Source organism: Serpula lacrymans, assembly GCF_000218685.1.
Source record: "Serpula lacrymans var. lacrymans S7.9 unplaced genomic scaffold SERLAscaffold_1, whole genome shotgun sequence".
Taxonomy (NCBI): domain Eukaryota; kingdom Fungi; phylum Basidiomycota; class Agaricomycetes; order Boletales; family Serpulaceae; genus Serpula; species Serpula lacrymans.
The window spans coordinates 4,373,051-4,397,537 of record NW_006763290.1 but is presented as its reverse complement, the minus strand read 5'-3'; the positions used below and the strand labels follow the sequence as shown (position 1 = coordinate 4,397,537).

Sequence of the window (24,487 nt, the reverse complement as noted above, 5' to 3'; positions counted from 1 at the left end):
AGAGTTCTATCTAATAATAAGAGGAAGCAGCACAGCGCAAGAAAGTGAAGTTACAAGTGGAGATTGAAAAGTAAGGAAAGTGCCGCATGACACACATGTCAAAAGGGAAGTTTGAAGTTGACTGAAACTTTGGAAGTCCAAAAATTGTATATTGTAATGTCCAATGCCCTCCTAATGAGGACTGGAGACCTCACCAGCTCCAAGAAGTGATTTGACAAATATGTTTTACTCCATCAGACATCCAAAATTGCCTCTGCCTTCTATTCATACAGTGAAGCAATTATCTGGATCTGACTCCAAGGAGGAACGGAGCCATATTGCATTGGAACCATATTTCCAAGCCCCTTGCTAAATGCATTCAAGCTTACCTTGTGTTGGAACCCAATAAGACCAAAACAACAATCATCATTGACTCTGGAGCAATGTCTCACATGGTCCCTCATCGCTCCTAGTTTGAGCTAGGAACATACCATGTTCTGAACCCTACAAGGACTTGGAACAGTGATTCTACAAGCAATTGTTGGCAAAAAAAGACCACACTATTGCACTGTCAAATGTCTTACTTGTGCCAAACTTTACTTTAGCACTTGTTTCTGTCCACAAATTGTCTAAAATGGGGTTACCAATGCTATTCCAGCAAGATCCAGTGCTTGTGAAGTTCAGAAAGAGATGGAACTCATCCTCACTGCCATACACAAGTGTAGGCTGTATTACATCCAAGCAAAGCCCAAAATAAACCTGGAGTCAGCTTTTGCAGCAGTGAATGTAAGTCTATTGCACAGAAGCATGAGACACATGGGAATAGATTGCTTACAATGAATAGGTACAAAAAGACATTACTGCTCCCTGGAACACAGACCCTGGCACAGATCAGTGGGAGGGACTTATTCCAGAGAATGCTCACCATCCGGACCAAGATACAATTGAGGAGGATGATCCTGACCCTCGGATCCAGGATCCCAATGAATTGCAAATAGAACCACATCTCCAAGGAGATGTTCCGCAAGCAATGGAACCATATCAGCATCAAAATACTATAAGAGCAGTGGGGCAATTGTTACGATAACACAATTTTTGGACCTTTCCTTTAATTTTCATTCTCCGCTTTAACCTTTTACTATAGTTCACACTCCATGCCATATGGCACTTTCCTTTTTCGTTCTAACTCCACCTTCTCGTGCAGCGCTGCCTTTATTCTATTTTTAGATACAACTCTCTCACACAGTGGAGCTGGTCATGCGGGCTAGGCCCCATGACATCATCAGCCACTGACTTTATCAACTGTACAGTACATAAGTACAAATACTCTGTATTAGTATATATACCCCAATAGATCCAGGAGACTCCTCAGCAAGTCCTCCTGTTGTAAACCAACAAACTCTCTGCAGCCTAAGGGGTAACCACTCCCCATTCACTACCCTTATAGTGTGTTCTTGTGTGTGCCAGAGTAACTAACTCTTGGTTGTTACAGCAATACCTTCATGAAGATGTTCTGAGAGCAGTGGGAGCACTTGAGCAGCTAAAACACCCTCAACAACAGTCTCTAGGACCAAGGCCTGAACACTGGCTATCTTTAGAACGGAAACCCAAAGTAGAGTCACAGTCAGTGGGAGGACAGCTCTTCAACATACAGCCAGCCGATGTGTAGGAAGTCCAAAAACAGGTGGACAGTCTGTCCATCAGATAAGCTCTTGAAAGGCACACAACACCTCCAAGGAGACATCAAACACCTTCAGGAGTGAGTGGGGTAACTCACACACAAGTGCATCCGCTCCCTGGAGTTCCTTCACAAATTCCTCAAAGAGCAGTCATGCCTGTTGAAGTCCCAAGAGTACACAGAAGCAGTTTTCAGACTTGTTCTGTAGGCAAAACCAAGATTATCAAAGGACTCTAAACAAGGAACAATCTCGGAAAGAGCAGCACAATAACCCCATGGAGAAACCTAATACTCCTAAGATTCCCAGAGAGACATCCAACACAGAGGAGACATTCTTTGCTGGGATAGCAAGTACTGGTCCATTCAATATAGACCTTCCAAGGTCACTAAAGGAAGCCTTGTTATGCCTGGATGGAGAATTATGGAAGTCTGCCTTGGAGGAGGTACTCCTAAATCCCAATATCAAAATACCAATGCAGTATATGATACTATCTTACTTCCAAAGACAGTAAAACCTATTACATCAAAACCTGTGTTCCGGATCAAGTTTGATCAAAACAGACACATTGAAAGATACAAAGTCCGGATTGTTGCACAAGGTTTTTGCTCCAGTTGCAAACTTAGAGTCAATCTGAATTATTCTAGCCCTCGCAGTAAAATATGACCTAGAAATTGATCAAATGAACATATCTACAGTCACGATACACAATTTTTGGAGCTTTGAATTTTGTTCTCCACTTTAAATTTCTTTTATAGTTTTCACACACTGTGCTATGCGGCACTTTCCATTTTGTTCAAAATTCACCTTCTTGTGCTGCACTGCCTTTCTTTATTTTTAGCTACAAGTATTTCACACAGTGGAGCTGGTCACACGGGCTGTGCCCCATGACATCATCAGCCACTGCCTTCATCAACTGTATAGTACACATGTACAAATAGCCTGTAGTAGTATAAATACCCCAATAGATCAAGGAGACTCCTCAGCAAGTCCTCCTGTTATTTACCCTTAACAAACTCAGTCCTAACTAAGGGAGATTATCCTCTCCTCCATTCATCCCTCCTTGCTTGTCTTTGACGTACGCCAGAGTATACAAACTTTGGTCATTACATCCACAGCTTATCTTAATAGAGAACTTGAAGAAAAACTATACATGCTTCCTCCAGGGGGTGTTCCTATCCAACCTGGATACTGCTGGAGGTTAAAGAGATCCATCTATGAATTAAAATAAGCTGGTTGTACATGAAACAAACCCTTTGATTGCAAGTTCCAAGAGCTTGGTTTCACAAAACTGATGTAAGGACTATTTATATTTTCTTACTTTCTTATCTTTTTGTTCCATGTCTTGGTTCTTGAACACCTTTCCTGTTACACCTTTAGCTCTACGGCTAGAAGTATCTTTTGTTATCTTACTTCTCATAGCCCTCACAGGCCTTTTTAATCATTGTTACCACTTCTTATTGCAGATCAGAGACTAGGTAGTACTCCCAGCCAGCCAGCACAATGGGTAAGGGCCGGTGGTAGAGATATCGCCAACCAGCTCCAAGCCCCATCAGAGCCTGGAAATATTAATAAATGCTTTAGTCAGGATTGTACCTCATCATGAGGATACGGTTCCTGAACACGCATAACAATATTTATTATTAGTACATTCTCTCACCTGCTGATTAATCCTTAAAAGTTGTATGATAGTTATTCTTTTTCTTATTGGTTGATTCCTTTATCAGACCACTTTTCTTTTATTCCTTTCGGTCTGAGGGATAGACAGTTAGCTATATAAGCACTATGCATTCATGTATAGTTCTTTAGCTTTCTATTACTTGAATTACCCACTTTACTCCTTATGAGAAACCCTTGAGTTTACTCCCAAATCCTCTACTTGCTATATTTGCTAGCATCTGTCGACCTCAAGCTCATTGTACCTCTTATTCCCTGCAAGTACAGTCGGAGACGGATATCATTTTTGTTATATAGTTTAGTGTTGTATCACAACTGAATGCAGAGATATCTCTCTACGTATTCCAGGACAACAAACAAATATGCTTTGTTGTTTTCTACGTAGATGACCTCCTCCTAGGAGCTTCATCCCAAAAATGCATGAATATCACAAAAGCCAAATTTGGAATCCATATTTAAAATGTGGGACCTTGGAGAAGCAAAATACATACTTGGAATAGAAATTCAATGTGATCATTCAAACAAAACAATCTCCCTCTTGCAACACCAATACATTGATACAGTCTTGGAGTGTACTGGAATGAAGAACTGCAAACCAGTATGGACACCAATAGCCCATGGATCAAAACTTCTCCAGGGGAAAATATTGTGCAACACGAGACACATATTGAAGGGTGTCAAGTGTCATATCTCTCAATTGTGGGCTCCCTCATGTATGCCATGCTCGGAACCCACCCAGACATCGTTACAACCAAGAGTTTGTATACTCTGGTGCACAACTCAGACAAAGCTATAAGAAGTGAGGGGAGTGGTTACCCTTTAGATAGGACCAAGTTTGTTGTGGGTAAACAACAGGAGGACTCGCTGAGGGGTCTCCTTAATCTATTGGGGTATATATACTACTACAGGTTATTTGTACATGTGTACTGTATAGTTGATGGAGGCAGTGGCTGATGATGTCATGGGGCACAGCCCGTGTGACCAGCTCTACTGCGTGAGATACTTGTAGCTAAAATCCAAGAAAGGCAGTGCAGCACAAGAAGGTGAATTTTGAATGAAATGGAAAGTGCTGTATGGCACAGTGTGTGAAAACTACAGAAGCAAGTTAAAGAGGAGAATGAAACTTAAAGGTCCGAAAATTGTGTATCATAACAGACATTGCCTATATTGTTGGAATGCTAAGTAGACACAGCTCAGTGCTGAGGAGCCATCCATGGGAAACTGCCAAACATGTTCTCTGATATCTGAAAGCAACCAGGGACATGGAACTATATTATGATGGTACAGATGTCTCCATGGGCATGGATTTCTATGGATATTTGGATGCGGATTGGTCTAGAGACCCAGATGAGAGTGATATTTCCTCAGCCTGACTGGCATTAAGACCCTTCCTATAACCTCTTTCCTTGAATTCTCTGAAATGTTGCTTGGTGAGCCTTTTTGTTCTTGAGAAGTATTGTGAAATGTTATCTGAGGTTAGGAAAGCTTCAAAATGCACAGCAAAAAGTTTCCATTTCTCAGACCAAAATTGAGACTGATTATGTAATCACACGGCTAAAAATTTTATTGCAGAATCACGATCTTTTGGCCATGTTTCACTCTAAAACTGCCAAAAAAAACATTAATCTGAGCAAAATTCCGCCTCCACCAGAGATGCCTACTCTTTCCCTTCGGCACTGTACCAACTTGTACAGTTGAATATCAACACTCAATTTGGTGAAAGCCACTCCAAAATTGGTTGGTTCACTCGGTGATTATCACCCGGTCAGGTATGCACTAGTCTCCCTTGCTGACCTAATTCAATATATTGATGATAGTCGATCGATATCTTGTAAATAAGGTCTGCTTCAAAATAACGGTGGGGTGCAGAGTGCCCCCCTTCGGTGTCAATACAGCAAAAACACAAACACTATTCAAGCTCCGTTGATTGTCAGCAAGCTCAGCACTCAGCGAAAACTCTATGCTAATCACTATGCCTGCCTCATGTTGGGTCAGATGAAACTGACCATTCGCACCGGCGTACCTCATCCAGGAGGTCACGTCCTTCTGCCTGGGCAGCCTGGACACTGTCCGAGTGTACAGCTATGGCCTTGATGTTCAAGTCGACCGTCTCAGCCGCCTGTTCTGTTTGGTAAGCCCAATTATTTGTCGTGGTTAAGCTACTCACCTGAGTATTTCCCAAGGCAATGAGAGGGGTTACAATTAGTATAACTGGTGTTGTCGGTAAGTCCTCAACTCCATGTTTGTGATTAATTCTTGAATTAACAGTAGCAGGCCATAGAAGGCAGCCGTTTTGCCACCTCCTGAGCTCGTCGTTCTTGTGAAAGCCATTGGCTTTGTTCAGGTTGTATAGCTGCTATGCCAGCATTAGAATACATGTATCAATGTATCACCAGTATATATTTTTTCGTCTGATTTCACCAAGTCCTTGCTCTATCTACGCAATGCCGAATAGGCCGTCAAGCCGATGTGTGCCGTGCAGTTTTCTCTCTACTTAAAACCGCCGAACGGGGGCACCCACCAAATCAGCGTTATATTGGACTAGACTAGGATGCACAGTGTTTGAATTTCGTTCTTTGGCCGAACGCTTTACGTAAGTTAGTAGATTAGGACACCGCCCTTTCTTGTTCCCAAACCAAAACTTCATTCCGAGTCCGTGACTGTAATCATCACAGACGACTCGTTTGCTTCGTTTTTACTGTACCAGGGCGTTCGAAACCTATCGGAATGTCAGATGACGGCCTTTCTGATCATCTACTCATTTTCACCCCTGAAGGGGAGTCCCCTGCACCAGCAGACGACGCCCTCGAGCCCAACGGCCTACCAGTATCAGAGGAAACGCGTCGCCCTACAGAGGTTTACATCGAACCTCCTTCGTTACCTTCTGATTTAAAAAAGGATTACAAAGACGCATCCACCACTTTGACGGCTACTGGCATTAAGTTCGACAAGGATGATGTCGCCGAAGTTATTGGTGAGCTTCAAGAGAGTAGTGGCCTATATTGGTTCGTGCGCTTCCAGGATGGCATTGCACACAAAGTACAGTACATTCTCGTTGATGACTGTACATATATCTACTAAACAAAATTACTCTCGTCCAGTTTCTTGCAAGAGCATTTGAAGTTCGGTTCAAAGATTTGGCTGCACATTATGGTACGTAAAGGCCTGATACGCTAACAACATTACTAAATATTCTGCAGAGCAAAAAAAAGCAGAAGGCGTACTCCATCCTTTCGATCCCTCTGCCCATTACGTCCATCCTGCTTCACGACTAAAGTCGGGGATAATGATCAAACTTCCCGGAGCGGTTTATGAATCTGAGTCTTCTTCAGGATCCAAGACATATGACACTGATGAAGCAACTGACTCAGAAGAGGACGTTGATTTCAGTGACGATGAAGACTATGAAGGAGGGGGGACGGCCCGCCCAAAACGCATGATAACTAGCCACAGTGGGGGTAGGGCCTCCCGGCCTCTGAGACAAACGAAGTTACTTATCAGTCCGAAAAAGACACGGTCTAAGGTACAACCCGTGTACAGTGATTCAGAAGACGGGGAGTTAGATGGGTACGATGAAGAGGTAGCAGACATTGTTCCAACGCGGAGGTCAGGTCGAGCCACCAAGCGCCTAAGAGATATCTATCGAAATAATTATGTCGACAGTGTCAACGAAAGCGATGATGATAAAACCTCATCAAGCACACCGTCTAAGGGCAAGCAAAATAGTGCACGAAAGAAGACCGTCCGGGGTAAAGATTCTCGCCCGGCTTATGGGCATTTTCGTGTCGTTGCTGATATCGACTATGACCCATGCTCCGACGATGACACGCTGCCCCTCAGGATCCACAGAGATATATGTGAGAAGTGCCACGAGAAACCGGCGCATTTACAGCTAGAAATAGCACAACGAAAAGCGGTAAAGGGCTGCAAGAAGTCTAAGAAGTGGGGTGAAGATAATGGTGATGACGAGGACGAAAACGAAAACGAGGATAAGGAGGAAAAGATAAACCGCCTAGGTGGCTGGGTTCGATGGTGAGTAAACTACACTCAGTTTTCCCTTAACCTGGTCTCACTTGTCATTTTCTACAAAGTCTCAAGTGTCCTGTTACTGCCCACTGGCGGTGCCTTGCAAAAACACAGCGGGACGATATTTTAAAAGCTGCTCATGCTCGCGATAAAGCAGCTTGGAAGAGCTCTCATCTCCAGAGAAATATAGATGCCAGTGCTACTACCCTTGACGATGGATTCCGGAAGCGCACAGGATTGAGTGCTTATGAAATCACAGAATTTATCTGCGGATCATGCATGAAGGGTGGGATTTGCATGGGCTGTCTGGAGGTTGCTCTAGAGCCGGATGTTTCTGTCCAGCCTGAGAATGATCTTGATCAGAAACTCGCACACGAGTTATTCTATCGATGTTTCTCCTGCAAGCGTCTCGCTCACTATCAGCATTTGCCCGTACCAGAGGAGATGCTGGGCGATGGGCTACGCAGAGTACAGCTGGCAAAGTACTATCAAATCAATACTGGCTGGCGATGTGGCGATTGTGCCTCTTTAACGTTTAACTTGGACAAGATCCTTGCCTGGCGACCTTACCCTCTTTCCGCCACTGAACCATCCCATCCGCCATATAATCCCCCCAACTATAAAAGTATGTTACCAAGGGAGTATTTGGTGAAGTGGATGGAGAGGAGCTACAAGCGAACACAGTGGGTGCCTCATATGTGGTTGGTATCCACAAATTGGATGAAGTTGAAAAACTTTGTAAACGGTGGTGCTAAGGTGGTGCTTCTTAAAGAGCCTATCTGCGACGAGAAATACCACTCAACGGATGTGGATGTTGCGGATGAATGTGTCCCTCCCAAGGAGACACAAGAAGTTCCCTTTGAGATAGGCGCAGACGAAACTCGAAACGAGGATATGAGGATAACAGTCTCACCCCTGGATCCTGTACCTGATGCGGAGCGTAGGATCCCTATGGCCTGGAAGACGGTTGACCGTATCTTAGATGTACGGTTTTGGAATTCCGGAAAGCAGAAAAAATCATTTCAGCAGGAAAAAGCGGGAAATTTCAGAAACATTACACAGGATGGAGATGATATTCAGGCTCCTGAAATAGAAATACAACGGCTCAAGGCTTATGATGAAGGTGAACAGCCGGATGATGATCTTTTGGATTCTGTCGACCAGTATCTGCGCCGGCTTCATCAAGCTGAGGCCAAAATAGAGGATATCGAGAATGTAGCGTGGGCATTTATTAAATGGGGTGATCTTGGATACGACGAAGGTTTGTCGACCAGCTGGACTGTCATGTTGTCACCTACTAATTAGACGCTAGCGACTTGGGATTCTCCGCCTCGTCCCAACGAGTCTACCTACGCCGCCTTCAAGAACGCATTTCGGCGATATATCGACTCTCGTAATGTTTACGTAAATAAGCTCACGCCCTCACAGGCGAAGACATTTGATAATCGTCCGAAGGGGGGGTATAAAAACAACCATGCCCTACGAGGCGACGTACAGCCCGATCTTGGACAGAGCAACGCCCTTAAACTCATGCCATTTCAGGTATTTTTATCCAGGTGTTTTCTTAAGCTGGTCTCATTGTTGTCTCAGGTTGATGGTGTGAATTGGCTTTGTGATAATTGGTGGAACCTTCAGCATTGCATACTTGCTGATGAAATGGGTTTGGTATGTCATTGCTCGCTTTACTGGCCTAAACATCGCTGAAAACGATCACCAGGGCAAAACTGTGCAGATAGTAACTTTTCTCGGCATCGTCATGAGCAAATTTGAGGCGTCGCCAGCTCTTGTCGTTGTCCCGAATTCAACCATAACCAACTGGGTTCGGGAGTTTGAGCGTTGGGCACCGCGTCTTAGAGTTGTCCCATTCTATGGAGAGGCTAAAGCTAGAGATGTGATTAAGCAATACGAGCTTTATCACAACGGAAAGCCCCGTGAAACAACTGGGGCCAAGTATCACGTACTGGTTACTACTTACGAGACGCTAACCAACAACAGAGATTTCGCTCCTGTGTTCAGAACGATACCCAGATGGGAAATATTAGTAGTTGATGAGGGTCAGCGTCGTAAGTATTGACGGCATTTGTTCAGGGTCATAAGAGCTGACCAGATATCCCGTCGCTGTACAGTCAAGAGCGACAGCAGTCTCTTGTTCAAGAAACTAAAAGAATTGAATACAATCCATCGTATTATTATGACAGGTGTATGTGCAGAGTCCTTTATACATTTATTTGCTGATCTGGGTGCACAGACCCCTCTCAACAACAATATGCGAGAACTATTTAATTTGATGAACTTCCTGGATCCGCAAGACTGGAACGATTTGGAACGTCTAGAAAAAGAATACCAAGAGCTAAATGAGGATTTAATCAAACAGCTACACAACAGGTTAAGGTCATACTTTCTACGGCGTATCAAGAGTGAAGTTTTACAACTGCCTCCGAAGGTATTCGAAATAGCTTCGAGACAGGGATAATGTTGATCTTGTTTGCTCTGCTAGAACGAAGTCATTGTACCTGTGTCTATGGCACCTTTGCAAAAGGAGCTTTATCGGTCAATCTTAAGTATGTTTTCTGTATAAAATCCAGTTACTAAAATATGCTAAACTATCAATAGGCCAAAACTTGAGTATTCTGAATAGCTTTGCACAACCATCAAAATCGAAAGTCAGCACAACAACTACCAAAACCAATATCAACAATATTCTCATGCAACTACGCAAGTATGTACATTATCGGCTCAGTAGCCGCAGTAGTAATTTATACTACTTCAGATGCCTGCAACATCCATATCTTGTTAATGAGGATATTGAGCCCCGTGGCTTGCCGCCTCAAGAGACTCATGAGAAGCTCATAGACGCCAGCGGGAAATTGCGTTTATTAAGGACATTGCTTCCGAAGCTTAAAGCTCGTGGCCATCGGGTTTTATTATTCAGCCAGGTCAGTTTACACGTCAAGTCTACCCCTGAGCAGAATTAAAATAATTTGTCCCAGTTTGTCATTGCTCTCGATATTGTAGAAGACTACCTTCAAGGTGAAGGTTTCAAATTCCTCAGACTTGTAAATATATTTTGTGCGTTTTTTACTCTCGACTACTGACAAATGTGCCAATCAGGATGGTAATACCAAGCAAGTTGACAGGCAGAAGGGGATGGATGAGTTCAATCGGCCTAATTCCGACGTCTTTATCTACCTTCTAACCACGCGCGCTGGTGGAGTCGGCATCAACCTATGGAGTGCTGATACTGTGATTATATTCGATCCTGATTTCAATCCGCACCAAGTCAGTATGATTTGCTGAATATTTATATATCCGAGCTTAGTTACTACACAGGATCTGCAAGTAAGTCAGCTGCATGTTCAAAATCTATCGTACAGGTATACTAATATTTCATAGGCTATAGCTCGTTCACACCGTTACGGTCAACAGAAAACGTGTCTGGTATTTAGACTCATGGTCAAAGACTCCGCTGAAGGTATTTTTGAATTGGAAATATTGATGTACAAACTTGAAACGGTGACCGTTAAAGATCGTATCATGCAAACTGGAAAGAAGAAGCTTGTTCTTGATCATCTCATCGTACAGAAGATGGATGATGACGACTCCGCTGGGGACGATGTGCAGTCCATTCTTACTTTTGGTGCGAAGGCTTTGTTTGAAGAGGACAATCAATCCTCTCGTGACATTGTCTGTAAGTAATTTTTGTTTAGCTATATGATATGTGAACCAATCAATTTTATGTGTAGATTCTGACATCGACATCGAGAAACTGATAGAAAAAACAGAAAAAGAAGGTGACCAAACAGATCAAGCCAAGAATGCAGGTCTATTCTCGTTTGCCAAAGTTTGGGCTGCAGAGAAAGATTCCTTAGAAGAACTTGACGATGCACCTGAGAACGATCAAAGAGACTCCTGGGCACAGACGTTACAGCGTGTCGCAGCTGAGAGGGATGTTGCCCAAGCTAAAGAGGCGACAGGGCGTGGCGTTCGTCGCCGCGTTGCCGCCGTCGTGCATAAGGTGTGCTGCCACTCATACAAGTCATTGTAGTATGGAATGTTCAATTATTATACAGCAACAAACTTTCGATTTCGATTTTGACGATACACCAGGCAAGACTAAGAAACGTAAATCAAAATCTGTGACGTCTGGTGAATCGGATGCCTATCCTGGATCGCCTATGCAGACCGACAAAGATAGCTCTGTCTCTTCTCACTTATCTATAGGCGATGAAGGCATCATCCAAAATGTGATGGCTACCGAGGATCAGATGTTGCAGCCCAAAGCCCAGCGGCCACAGCCCTTGGACCTTAATGGACCTGATTCATCCAGTGTTACTGCTCGATACCGCCCATCCAACACCTATGTATCTGTGTCTTCAGCCCCACAGGCACCGACAAATTCAAATATGAAGGAATATGATATTGAGAGCTGCGGCTTGTGCGGTCTAGCTCACGGAAGTGGTTCTTGTCTAATGACCGAACGTTCAGAGAACCTTGCAGAATACCGTGCAATCTTGTTGAAACACGGTGGAGACGAGCCTCCAGAAGAACGGGTCAATATTTATGTCGTCTTTTTGAATTAGCATGTATTGACATTGAAATAATAGGCCTCAGCAATCCGCTTAATCGATGAAACTCTCAGTAAAAGAGGGCACATCCATTTGATCTTCGGACAGCCTCTACACCTTCTAGAAGAAAGACCATCTAAAGAAGATAAATCAAAGAAAGCATCCTCCCCCATGCCCTCGGTTCCAAAGCCGAAAAGCCGACCTCATCCGCGACCTCTGGACATGCAACGTCATTACCAGGTATTAGATATGAGTGATAAAGGAAAGGCTCGAAAGGTCGAAAAATCTAAGTCACGCCCAGTGAAAGGCAAGACCAAGCACGACGCGTCTGCCTCCACTAGGACATTTCCCTTAAAACGAGCGCCATCTCCGTCGCTCGCTGCTGAAGGCTCTTCTAAGAAAATCAGACAAACTACAACGGTACCGAACTGTCCTTTGTGTTTCCAGACTCCCCACTGATTAAAGACTGTCCAGTGGTTTTAAGAGGACCAACGTCGTGCGTCTTTGTGCCCATGGCATGCCCTGGAGAGTTACACTGACAGGAGATTAGTATAAAACGGGAGATACAACGTCTTGAGCAGGACCCAAATATGGAACACACAGTAAACGTTCTATACAACATTCGCAAGCAGCAGCAGAAAAAAGCTCTTGATAGACTAGGACAGAAGCAGAATGGAAACTCGAGCATAGTCCTGGTCAGTAACTAAAGGATGACTAGACCATGCCGATTGTTCTTTTCAAGCTGGACATTTTGCTAGCGAGCACCATATATCTTAGTCGACATCGTGTATAGAGTAGATACCCGCCGTAATTGCAGCAGCAGTGCAAATGTTTGAACTCAAACTATCTATCCATGACATTCACTATTAGTTGGGGGGAGTGTTTCAAATATATTTTGTCTTTGACTATGGCGCTCTCAATTCATTATCTAATAAGACAAAAAAATATGAACAGAAAGATATTGGTCCCCTCTTTAATTCTATGAAATAAATAGCTTCAATGCGAACATACTGGAACATTCTGCCAAAGACAAGCCGGTACAGTACTATCAGCGAGGCAGAGAACCAGCACAACCAAGAAGTCAAGGAGGAGCTGCGCTAAACCGGGTAAACCTTTGCAAAAGGGTAACTTACTACAGCTGATTTCATAACAATAAACCTATCCAATGAGTTAGCGTGCAGGCGGACTTCAGTGGAGTGTATATTTTCGGGAAGAACCAGAAGTGTCTGGGAGATATCACAACACAATGGGATCCGCACCCGTGTACAGTGATTCTGGACCTTCTGGGCATGCAACCAATCAGTATGCTTTCCAAGTACACCTTGGTAGCTTAGTTGGTAAAGCACCAGGCCATGATGTGGGCACAGTGGGTGGTCATCCAGAGAGTGATTTAGACTTGGATGGGGAAAAAAAGTCTCAGGTATGTGACATGGCTTGATGTTGACTTTACTTCACTGTTGTGAGGCAACAATAAACTATAACAAAAATGGAACCTGTCTCCTTCTGCACTTGCAGGGAGTAAGGGGTTCGATGAGCTTGAGGTCGACAGACGCTAGTAAATATAGCAAGTAGAGGACTTTGAGAGGTAAGCTTCAAAGGTTTTCGTTGAGGAGTAAAGCGGGTAAATTCAGTAATAGAAAACTAAGGAGCCATACATGAATAGGTAAGGCTTTATATAGTGAACTGTTCGTTCCTCAGACCGAAAGGAGAATATACAAAAAGTGGTCTGAGGAATTAATCAGCCAATAAGAAAAAGGGAGAACAACTATCGTACGACTTTTAACTTGATTAATCAGCAGCGAGAGATTTGTACTAATAATAGAGATTTGTTACGCGTGTTCGGGAACCGTATCCTCATGATGAGGTATGATCCTGAATAAGGCGTTTATTAGTGTGTCCAGGCTTTACTGGGGCTTGGAGCTGGTTGGCGAGATGCCTACTACCAGTCCCTACCCAGTGTGCTGGCTGGCTGGGAGCGATACCCAGTCTCTGATCTGTGATATAAAATGGTAGCGATGGTTAAGAAAGCCTGTGAGGGCTATGAGAAGTAAAACGGCAAATGATACCTCTAGCCCTAGAGCCAGAGGTGTAATGGGAAAAGCGTTCGAGAACCAAGACATAGCGAAGATAAGAAAATAATAAAATGGTCCTTACAACTATTCACTCTTCTAGGATTCTATTGAAGTGTCTCAGAGCTCAAAATGCAAATGTGCAGCTTCTGGATCACCCACTCCTGCATCTGCATCAAAGCACCTTCGTACCAAGGTGATCGCTCAGTTGTCTTGGCCCTAGTATTTCCCAGCTTATTGGTGATGTCCCCAGCACAACCAAGAGGAGAATTGCTGCAATCAAGGCTGTTTGTGTTGATGATGCATTAGCCACTGCTGAGCGCACACAAGCAATTGCACTATTCACCAAGAATACTGCTATTGCTGATACATATTCTGCTATCTCTGATGATGTCCTTTTATCCAACCACATCCACCTTGAGATTGATAGCATGTAGTTAAAATAGCTTTACTATTACTAGTTTCCAGTTTGAGTATATGTGATATACTGTTCCCACATTGCCTTTGCAATTATATCACGTTTCAGTACTGCCCTCTCCTTTTCCTAAGGTGTGATAACATGACTATGATCCCTTTGATCCTGCCGCATAGCTTGATTATTCTGTCCACCACCTATGCTGTCCCTTCTTCATTGTTACTATCATCAGGATCATGAAGTTGTATGAAGTTGTGAAGAACGCAAAGTGCAGGAATAAGCTTGGCTTGTACCTCCAAAGCATACTCTGGAGCTGCAACCATTAGTTGAAAGTGTCTCTTGACCACCACAAAGATGTGCCCAATAACATTACGAGCTTGAGCATGTCGTAAATTGAAAAGCTCCTTGAAGTCTTTGGGCCTGAAAGATAACAAGTATGAGCTGAGATATCAAAGTGAAAGAAATAAAAACCTTTGTGAAGCTCTACCCCATTCCTTCAAATAGTATTGTACTCCACAGTAGGGGACCAAAAGAGAATCACATGAGGGAAAGCCTGCATCTGCAAGATAATATAGACTTGGAGGAATCATAAAGCCATTGCTCTGAGCATTGTTGTACACACGGCTATCAGCAGCACTGCCCTCCCAGCCAGACAGGACATATGAAAAGTGCATGTCAAAGGTGCAAGCAGCAAGGATATTTTGAGAGAGTTGACCCTTCCAATTATGATAGCATCCAGTAAGAGCATCATCAGGAACAAAGATATAGATATGGCTACCATCTATAGCACCATGACACTGATTTAAAAAAGGGATAGAACTTGGGCTCATCTCAGATTTCAGGAGGGACCTCCTCATTAGGGGGGAGATTGATGTATTTCCGGTAAAAGGCAGGAGAAACCACCATATTGAGCATACAGTGAAAGATCCTATAAGTAACAAGGTTTGATACTCAGTGAATGATATTGAAGGATAAACACATCCATACTTTGAAATTGTATCAGCACTATGCTGAAACCTCACCTGCATATCCCTATTTGTTCCACCGGTGCAACACATTCAGAGAAAGATAACAAGCTGCTCCTCTGTTGAGATATGCTTGGAGTGACAAAAACCTGCATGATCCATAAGATCCTTGGAATCTGGGAACTTGTGGAAGAGCGGTAAGCACATTTTGCTTAAATTCATTCCTTACGGACATGTTATATGTGACAACACCAACAAGACACAGTCTTGGGGCACTGGAGCACAACCACAACAACAACTCAGTGGAGGAAAGGGAAGTGTACAACCTATCAAAGGAGGGAACTTGTCATACTAATGTAGGTATACACTAGAAGAGGACTTGTATACACTAGAAGAGGACTTGCTGAGTCTCTCCCCATGTATTGCTCCAGTATATATACTAAAATACATGAAGTACTGTACAGTCGTTAATAAAGTTTAAAGTCTGATGTCTAGCATGTGGCTATGAAAAGTCCGAAAATGTAAAGTAAAGTAAATGGTCACATGATCAGTCATGTGACTTGGAAAATGAAAAGTAAAAGTACAAAAAGTGAAGTGTAAGTAGGTGCTGGTATGCCAATTGTAACACTATGTACCAGGGGAATGCATCTATTGTATCTGCCATCCTACTCACCAGACCTCAACCCATAGAAGAAGTGTTTTTGGCAGTCAAGGCCTGGCTGCAGAATAACTGTGACCACATAGGGAAACCAAAGGCCCCTTGTGCAACCCATATGCTTTGAACTGGCAGGCCGTGTAATAATCCACAGTGGACTCAGAGAGTACAGAAAAGCAAATTGGACCAGCAGAGGATTGAACCCAGGACCTCTTGCCTATATATGGCGGTGCTTTAACCAACTGAGCTACCAGCCCTTGGATATCAACACTCAATTGCACAATGTTGTCTAACAAGGCCCAGGCTTTGACCTTGACAATTCCAACAGGCTATTTATTCAACAATCACACTAGAGAAGGTTTATGGCTGGTTTAGACACAGCGAGTACATTGCATAATTAAAGCAGGCATACTTCCGACTATCTACTATTCTAGAAGGAAAAAATTAGCTAGCAATATTTAAAAGGTCAGTTCTACTGTAGTAGTATCTCACTTATCCTTTGCAGGTTGCTTGTTATCACAAGTCACTCACATCTGAAGTGCTCCCGTACTCATCCTCATATTCTCCCCAACCGGAAACCTCGTCTTCTATCTCAATTACCTCAGCACTGTCCTCATATTTGATCTCAATATCATCTCTGGCCTCGCTTTCAACCTCGTCAAGATTGATGGCCATTTCATTCCCCTCACCTTTCAATCTGAAAACTGGCATAATGCATCACTTTGCATAGGACCTCAAAATACTGGCCTTTTCTATACCCATGTCCCCCACTGTTCTCAGAGCTTCAACCGGTAAAATGAGAAGCTGGTTAATGGTAAGGAACCTGGCAAGCGAGAGCTCGTCCAGGATGCCATTGAATCTTTGCTCTGGCATCTTGTTTTCTAGAAGCCTAATCAAACTGTCTATTGCCAGATATGGCAACACCTCTTGTTCCCAAGGCAAGCATGCTGACTGCTGATGTTCTGGCTGAGTACTCGGAGGAGGGCTCAGTGATTTGATTTGTGCTGGACTTGCTGTTGTATGGTAGCTTGTTGAATGGCTGCTTGATCCTGTTTCAGAGCTTGGAGTGATATTTTTGATAGTGATATGGATGTTGGGGGTGCCCACTTTCAAAATTGAGGCAATGGGGCAGAGAGAATATTGTGGCTTGCCCAAGAGACTATACATGAACAATAAGTAACCTATTTTTTGGACAAAAAAAAGTACTAACAATTATCTTAGTCCACAAGGTTATCTCTTGATGATTTAAACATTGGTGGTTGTCACGGCCGTGTGTTTGGTCAATGACACAGTGTCCATGGTGGGACTTGCACCTAATAGCTTGCTCAAGCTGCTTGAAAGCCTTGAGCTGCCTATTTGACTCAGGATCTGGAACGGGTGGTACATCATCTTTGTGAGCCCGTTTCTTTTTTGCGGCAGCAGTAGCAGTCACCAGTGGAGTCTATAGAAGAACTTGATGAGTGCCCTATGTAATTTCACAAACAGACATTGTGACATGGTTTTTTTATTTCCAGGGTAACTGCTCGAGTGCGAGCACTTTGTACCTTGCTCAACAGTTGGTCCATTGCCAACTTGAAGTCCCAATGATTATTTATGTGGGACTGCTTACCGGTATCACCTGATATCCTGTACACAAGCTGTGCATCACCATGGGGCCCATCCATCATTTCAAACATGCGCTGCTGGAAGTCAACCCACAGCATGTCTGTAACAGCCTCATTTCCCCTTTTTGCATTGCCACTCACAATGTTGGTCATGAATACAAACACTTGATTACATAGGTAGGTCAGCAAATGAGCCTATCAAAGGATAACTGACTAGTTTACCTCCAGGTTGAGGCTCAGCATTTAGGCAAGCCTTGGATGGTGCCGTTGCTGGGTGTGGTTTATCTGCTGGTGATGGACTACAAGGCTGATGTCTCTGTGATGCTGGTTCAGCAACCACTGCATATGTTGGTGGAGGCCCCATGGGCAATGTGGGCATCTGTGGATGCCCGTATAGATGCTGCATGTGTATGCTTTGCATGCTTGGGTGAACTACCGGCTGTACACCTGGATGGCCATACTGCATGGCAAAGTGATGATCTGGATATCTGATTGCCATTGCAGGATAGCCGGGATAACAATGAGCCTGAGGCACTTGATACCCCCCTAGCATCTGCGGCACATTTCATGGGTCATTGAGATAAAGATTTACAGGTTGAGAGGCCATGATGGGTGAGTTTTGCTGCTTTGCCCTATGCTGGCCTTACTTATATATTCACTGTATAGCTTATTGGTGTTATGAGATCAATGTTGAACCATTTTTTGTCCATTTACAATGGTTTTGTTTGCTGTAGAAGTACAGTGACTCCAAAAACCCTTTCCATGTTTACTCTGGGTGTTATGCATGAAGCATACCATCAAACAGCTTGAGTATTACACTTAGCTTTGGTGGACTTATAAGTAGTACATACTCTTGGCTATAAAATTGCCCCATAGGTCATGTGATCTGGTTCACATACTATAGAGATATGGTTAATTTAAAACAGCAACACCATGGAAAGGGTTTTTTCACTTTTGAATTGAAAAGGGTATTTGGATATTATCAGTACTTGGTATAGCCTCCTTTTGCCCCAAGTGTTACGATAACACAATTTTCGGACTTTCCCTTTACTTTTATTCTCCGCTTTAACCTTGTACTATAGCTTTCACACAGGGTACCGCACGGCACTTCCCCTTCCCGCACCGCGTTGCCTTTCTTCTTATTTTGGACATAACTCTCTCACACAGTGGAGCTGGTCATACAGGCTAGGCCCCACGACATCATCAACCACTATATCTATCAACTGTATAATACACATGTACAAACAACCTGTAGTAGTATATAAACCCCAATAGATCCAGGAGACTCCTTAGCGAGTCCTCCTGTTGTATACCAACTAACTCACTGCATATTAAGGGGTAACCACTCCCTCATCATCTTTCTCTATACTGTGTTCCTGTGTGCGCCAGAGTATATCTTGGTCGTTACACCAAGCACTGCCTGAATCCTTCTAGGCATGCTTTCAATCAATTTCTGACACTCCTTAACTGGTATTTTCTCCCACTCCACTTAAGTCCTTTCCCACAATTCATGAATCCCATTGGGGGGGGGTTTCATATCCTGAAAGCCTCCTTTTGAGATAACCCAGAGATGTTTAATAGGGTTTAGGTCAGGAGACTGTGTATTGTCTTGCCAAAAAATGATGTCAGAAGGATTGAGACCATAATGCTCCAGGGTTAGCTAGAACTCATCCTTCAAAATCTGTAGGTAAATGTTCCCATCTATCCTACCATCAACCTTGGTAGCAAATCCAACTCCTTTCCAAGTCATACAGCCCCACATCATTAAGGAACCTCCTCCAAATTTGAGGGTTCCATCTACCAGCCTATCACTAAGCCCCTCACCTGCCCTTTTCCATGCCCATTTGCGTCCATCTGACCCTAGGCAATTGATTTTAGTCTCATCAGACCATATTACTCTTTTCCAGTCCTCCAAAGTCCAATCCTTGTGGGCATAGGAAAAATCCAAATGAGCTTTGCATTGCCTAGTAGAGAGAAGGGGGTGTGACAACACCAACAAGACACAGTTTTGGGGCACTGGAGCACAATGAAAACAACACTCAGAAGTAGAGGAAGAGGTGGGAGTAGTTACCCATTTGGTAGGAACAAGTTAGTTGTTGGTAGACAACAGGAGGGCTTGCTAAGTCCTTCCCCAAGATCTATTGGGGTTTATATCCTAATACAGGTTTGTTTGTACATATATACTGTACAGTTGCTAGAGGCAGTGGCTGCTGATGTCATGGGGCCTAGCCCGTGTGACCAGCACCACTGCGTGAGATACTTGTAGCTAAAATAAGAATAAAGGCAGCGCTGTGCGAGAAAAGTGGAGTTTGAACTAAAAGGGGAAGTGCCACATGGCACAGTGTGAGAACTACAGTACAAGGTTAAAGCGGAGAATGAAATTTAAAGGAAAGGTCCGAAAATGAAAAGTAAAGTAAATGGTCACATGACCAGTCACGTGACTTGGAAAAGTAAAAGTAAAAGTATGAAAAGAGAAATGTAAGTGGGTGCTGGTATGTCAATTGTAACAGGGGGTGTTTGGACTTCACCACAGCCTTCATACCAAATTTTTTCAAATAAGACCAAATAGTATTGGATGAGAGGGGCTGGTTGATGATGCTGGTAAGGGCTTTGGTCACTTCAACAGCATTTTCAGCTTTGCTAGAGGTAATAAGACGTTGGGCATGTTGGATATTGGTAGGTGAAAGCTTGGAAGGATGACCTCCAATAACTTTAGGTAGGGTAAAACCTATTTGGAGCAAAGTTTGGATATAGTAGAAGGGCTAACACCGGTCTGCTTGGCAATGGCTTCACCAGAGTAGCCAGCATCAAGCAATGAAAGGATAGAGTTTTTTTGAGTAAGCGAGTGTTACAATACACAAATTTTGGACCTTTAAATTTCATTCTCCTCTTTAACTTTCTTCGGTAGTTTTCACACACTGTGCCATGCGGCACTTTCCATTTTGTTCAAACTCCACCTTCTCATGCTACACTGCCTTTATTCTCATTTTGAGCTACAAGTCTCTCATGCAGTGGAGCTGGTCACATGGGCTGTGCTCTCTGACATTATCAGCACTGCTTTATCAACTGTATAGTACAACATGTACAAACAACCTATAGTAGTATATATACCTCAATAGATCCAGGAGACTCCTCAGCGAGTCCTCCTGTTGTATCCTCACAACTAACTTGTTGAAGCCTAAAGGGTAACCACTCCCTCACCATTATCTCTATAGCTTGTCTGAGTTGTGCGCCAGAGTAACAAACTCTTGGTTGTTACATTAGGACTCGCTCTCACTACTCTCTCGCACATTGTGCAAACCCGGACCCCAGGGTTAAGGGGATAGTATTATTTGTTTGGGAATATCCCGCATAGCAGATAGGTGCGCTCCTAGTGATGGCCTTGTAGTGATTTGGGAGAAGAAACAATAATCTTGATACGCGGCCCCCAGCGTGAAGGGGAGTACTTTAGCTCAGCAATAGTGTGGAACTATTGTTGATTAGAATTTACATACAAAACTTCTTTTTCTCTTTCCTCTGACCAGGCCAGGCACTTGCCTCCGCCAGTCTGGAGAAGGGCTGACAGCTTAACAAGCGGGCCACCCCCTGACAACCGTTCGGATCAGGGTTTACTACGAATACTTTTTACATACTTCGCTGGGAAGAGGTATATGTTACAATTGACGTACCAGTACCTACTTACACTTACTTTTTCGTACTTTTACTTTTATTTTTCCAAGTCACATGACTGGTCATGTGACCATTTACTTTACTTTACATTTTCAACTTTCCATAGTCACATGACCAAGTCATGTGACACAACACCTGACCAGTGTCTAGACTCATCATGTGACCGGTCACATACTAGACATCAGACTTTGAACTTTATTTACAACTGTATAGTACCTCATGTATTTTAGTATATATACAGGAGCAATACATGGGGAAGGACTCAGCGAGTCCTCCTGTTGTCTAGCACAACAAACCCTTGAAACCTGAGGGGTGATCCCTCCTTCTCTCTTCTCTTATGCTTGTCTGAGTTGTGCGCCAGAGTAACAAACTCTTGGTTATTACATTAGGACTCGCTCTCACTACTCTCTCGCACTGTGTGCAAACCCGGTCCCCAGGGTTAAGGGGTTATGTTTTGAAAAAGTCCCACTGGGCACCCAATTCTCAGAGTGAAGAGAAATGCAACCAGAGTAGATGTGTTCCTCTGTGTTGGCGTGGAATGACAGGCGTTATTTGGACCCTGGTCATGGCCATCTTGTACTTGATCATTGTTTTGGGATATACCAATTAAACCAACCTCCAGAGAGGGTTTCCAATACTGGATTATCATTGTAGACAATTTCTCCAGATTTCCATGGATATATTTCCTAAAACACAAAAGTGAAGCACTGGAACGATACAAGCAATAGAAAGAAGATGTCCACACATTCTGCCAAACTTAGGAGAAGAAAACATCACTCCACTGCATTCAAAAATCAACTCCAAGGAGATGGTGTCCTCCAAAAAAATGCAGCTGCAGAATACTCCAGAACAAAGACATTGGCTACATTAGCAACCACTATGCTCCATGATGACAAGCTCTTAAAGTCATTCTGGGTAGATGCCATGCAAACAGCTGCATATATCACAGCACACAGCTCAGCATCAGGACTCCATGAAAAGACCCCATACAAAATACTGTTTAAAAGGAGAGTTGATCCCACTTTATTTCGCCCTTTTGGATGCCAAGGATATGCCTTGATTTCTAAAGACAAATGGCAAGAAAGATTCTACTCCAAGGGGCACAAAGCCATAATGATTGGCTACACACATGGGAAGCAAGCCTATAAGCTCCTAGACATCGTAAAATGAACTGTGTTTTCCAGTTGGCATGTTATATTTAATGACTCCGGAAAGGTATAAAAGGACGACACTGCTCCCTGGAACACAGACCCTGGCACAAATCAGTGGAGGGGACTTATTCCAGAGAATGTTCACTATCCGGACCAAAATACAATGGAGGATGATGATCCTGTTAGAATATACTCTGACATACCAATACCCCATAGGATAATACCTCTGATTTGTAAGCCAGCCCAGTATACAGCAGCTATTCTGTGTAAGACGTCCATGGTTGCATGTTATGTTTAAGATCCTACATTGTATAACCTTGGCCATATAGCTCAATTGGTAGAGCAGCTGGCATGTATCCAGAAGGTTCCAGGTTCAATCCCTGGTCTGGTCATTATCCAATTTTATCAGACCCTGACCCTCGGATCCAGGATCCCAATGAATTGCAAATAGAACCACATCTCCAAGAAAATGTTCTGCAAGCAATAGAACCATATCAGCATCAAAATATTACAAGAGCAGTGGGGCAATATCTCCATGAAGATGTTCTGAGAGCAGTGGGAGCACTTGAGCAGCTAAAACACCCTCAACAACAGTCTCTAGAACCAAGACCTGAACACTGGCCATCTTTGGAACAGAAACCCAAAGTAGAGTCACAATCAGTGGGAGCACAGCTCCTCAACATACAACCAGCTGATGTGGAGGAAGTTATACAACTGGACAGTGCGTCCATTGGATCAGCTTCTGGAAGGTATACACACCTTTGAGGAGACATTCAACACCTTCAGGAGTGAGTGGGGTAACTCACACACAAGTGCATCTGCTCCCTGGAGTTCCTGCACAAATTCCTCAAAGAGCAGTTATATCTGCTGAAGTCCTTGGAGCACGCAGAAGCAGTTGCCATCCTTGTCCTGCAGACAAAAAGGACTCTAGATAAGAAACAGTCTCAGAAAGAGCGGCACAACATTTTCATGGAGAAACCTAATGCTCCTGAGGTTCCTGAAGAAACATCCAACACAGAGGAGACATTCTTTGCTGGAATAGCAAGCACTGGTCCATCTAATACAGACCTTTCAAGGACACTAAAGGAAGCCTTATTACACCCAGATGGAGAATTATGAAAGTTTGCCTTGGAGGAGGAACTCCTAAGCCTCAATAATAATGCAGTATATGACACTGTCCCACTTCCAAAGGGAGTGAAACCTATCACATCAAAACCTGTGTTCTGGATTAAGTTTGATCAAAACGGAAACATTGAGAGATACAAACTCTGGATTGTTGCATGGAGGTTTACTCAAAGGGAGGGGATTGATTACCAGGATGTTTTTGCTCCAGTTACAAACTTAGAGTCAATCTGAATTATTCTATCCCTGGCAGCAAAGTATGACCTAGAAGAACGTATCCACAGCTTATTGCAATGGAAAACTTGAAGAAGAACTGTATATGCTTCCTCTAGGGGGTGTTCCTATCCAACCTGGATACTGCTGGAAGTTGAAGAAATCTATCTATTGATTAAGACAAGCTTATTGTACATGGAATAAAACCTTTGATTGCAAGCTCCGGGAGCTTGTTTTTACGAGACTAAATGCAGAGACATGTCTAAGTACTCTAGAACAACAAACAAATATGCTTTATTGTTGGCTATGTAGATGACCTCCTCCTAGGAGCTTCATCCCAAACATTCATGGATATCACAAAAGCCAAACTTGAATCCATATTCAAAGTGCGGAACCTCAGAGAAGCAAATACATCCTTGGAATAGAAATCTGACGTGATTGTTCAAACAAAACAATCTCCCTATTACAACACCAATACATTGACACAGTCCTGGAGCGTACTGGAATGAAAAACTGCAAACCACTATGGACACAAAACTTGCCTCAAATGGGCCCTTGCTGACAAGGCTGTGTCAAGCACCTCTATGACACAGCAAAAAGGCCAATACCAGTATCTGCTACAAATTCCTACAACCTCTCATTTTCCTTCAAACATTTTCCTTTCTACTTATTGGACTACATTTCCTTATCCAGTCATTGTC

General features: G+C 43.4%; 5 protein-coding genes across 5 annotated transcripts; 3 read left to right on the top strand and 2 right to left on the bottom strand.

Annotated features, from left to right (window-relative positions):
- Positions 1–669: 669 nt before the first annotated feature.
- Positions 670–2,400, top strand: SERLADRAFT_432497 (uncharacterized protein; the record flags this gene model as incomplete). The annotated part of the gene is made up of 6 exons (XM_007312675.1): positions 670–765; positions 824–997; positions 1,472–1,644; positions 1,866–2,100; positions 2,163–2,256; positions 2,303–2,400. 6 exons carry the CDS (start codon positions 670–672, stop codon positions 2,398–2,400), a joined length of 870 nt encoding a protein of 289 aa, XP_007312737.1.
- A 2,817-nt stretch (positions 2,401–5,217) lies between these two features.
- SERLADRAFT_376087 (uncharacterized protein) lies at positions 5,218–5,739 on the bottom strand (the record flags this gene model as incomplete). The annotated part of the gene is made up of 3 exons (XM_007312674.1): positions 5,218–5,463; positions 5,516–5,555; positions 5,604–5,739. The coding sequence occupies 3 exons, from the start codon at positions 5,609–5,611 to the stop codon at positions 5,314–5,316; spliced, it is 198 nt and encodes a 65-aa protein (XP_007312736.1).
- Positions 5,740–6,059: 320 nt separating this feature from the next.
- Positions 6,060–12,719, top strand: SERLADRAFT_444458 (uncharacterized protein; the record flags this gene model as incomplete). The annotated part of the gene is made up of 23 exons (XM_007312673.1): positions 6,060–6,188; positions 6,285–6,371; positions 6,434–6,485; positions 6,533–7,364; positions 7,424–8,619; positions 8,671–8,900; positions 8,949–9,023; positions 9,076–9,421; positions 9,485–9,558; positions 9,607–9,801; positions 9,856–9,919; positions 9,972–10,077; positions 10,129–10,294; positions 10,349–10,414; positions 10,470–10,637; positions 10,689–10,697; positions 10,752–10,830; positions 10,885–11,046; positions 11,102–11,373; positions 11,429–11,908; positions 11,963–12,343; positions 12,398–12,419; positions 12,474–12,719. 22 exons carry the CDS (start codon positions 6,060–6,062, stop codon positions 12,404–12,406), a joined length of 5,178 nt encoding a protein of 1,725 aa, XP_007312735.1.
- Positions 12,720–14,604: 1,885 nt separating this feature from the next.
- On the bottom strand, positions 14,605–16,900 carry SERLADRAFT_432495 (uncharacterized protein; the record flags this gene model as incomplete). The annotated part of the gene is made up of 3 exons (XM_007312672.1): positions 14,605–14,827; positions 16,578–16,731; positions 16,786–16,900. The coding sequence occupies 3 exons, from the start codon at positions 16,898–16,900 to the stop codon at positions 14,605–14,607; spliced, it is 492 nt and encodes a 163-aa protein (XP_007312734.1).
- A 5,135-nt stretch (positions 16,901–22,035) lies between these two features.
- On the top strand, positions 22,036–23,570 carry SERLADRAFT_432494 (uncharacterized protein; the record flags this gene model as incomplete). Its single annotated transcript, XM_007312671.1, has 4 exons — positions 22,036–22,461; positions 22,525–22,632; positions 22,881–23,172; positions 23,305–23,570. The coding sequence occupies 4 exons, from the start codon at positions 22,036–22,038 to the stop codon at positions 23,568–23,570; spliced, it is 1,092 nt and encodes a 363-aa protein (XP_007312733.1).
- Between the last annotated feature and the right edge of the window lie 917 nt (positions 23,571–24,487).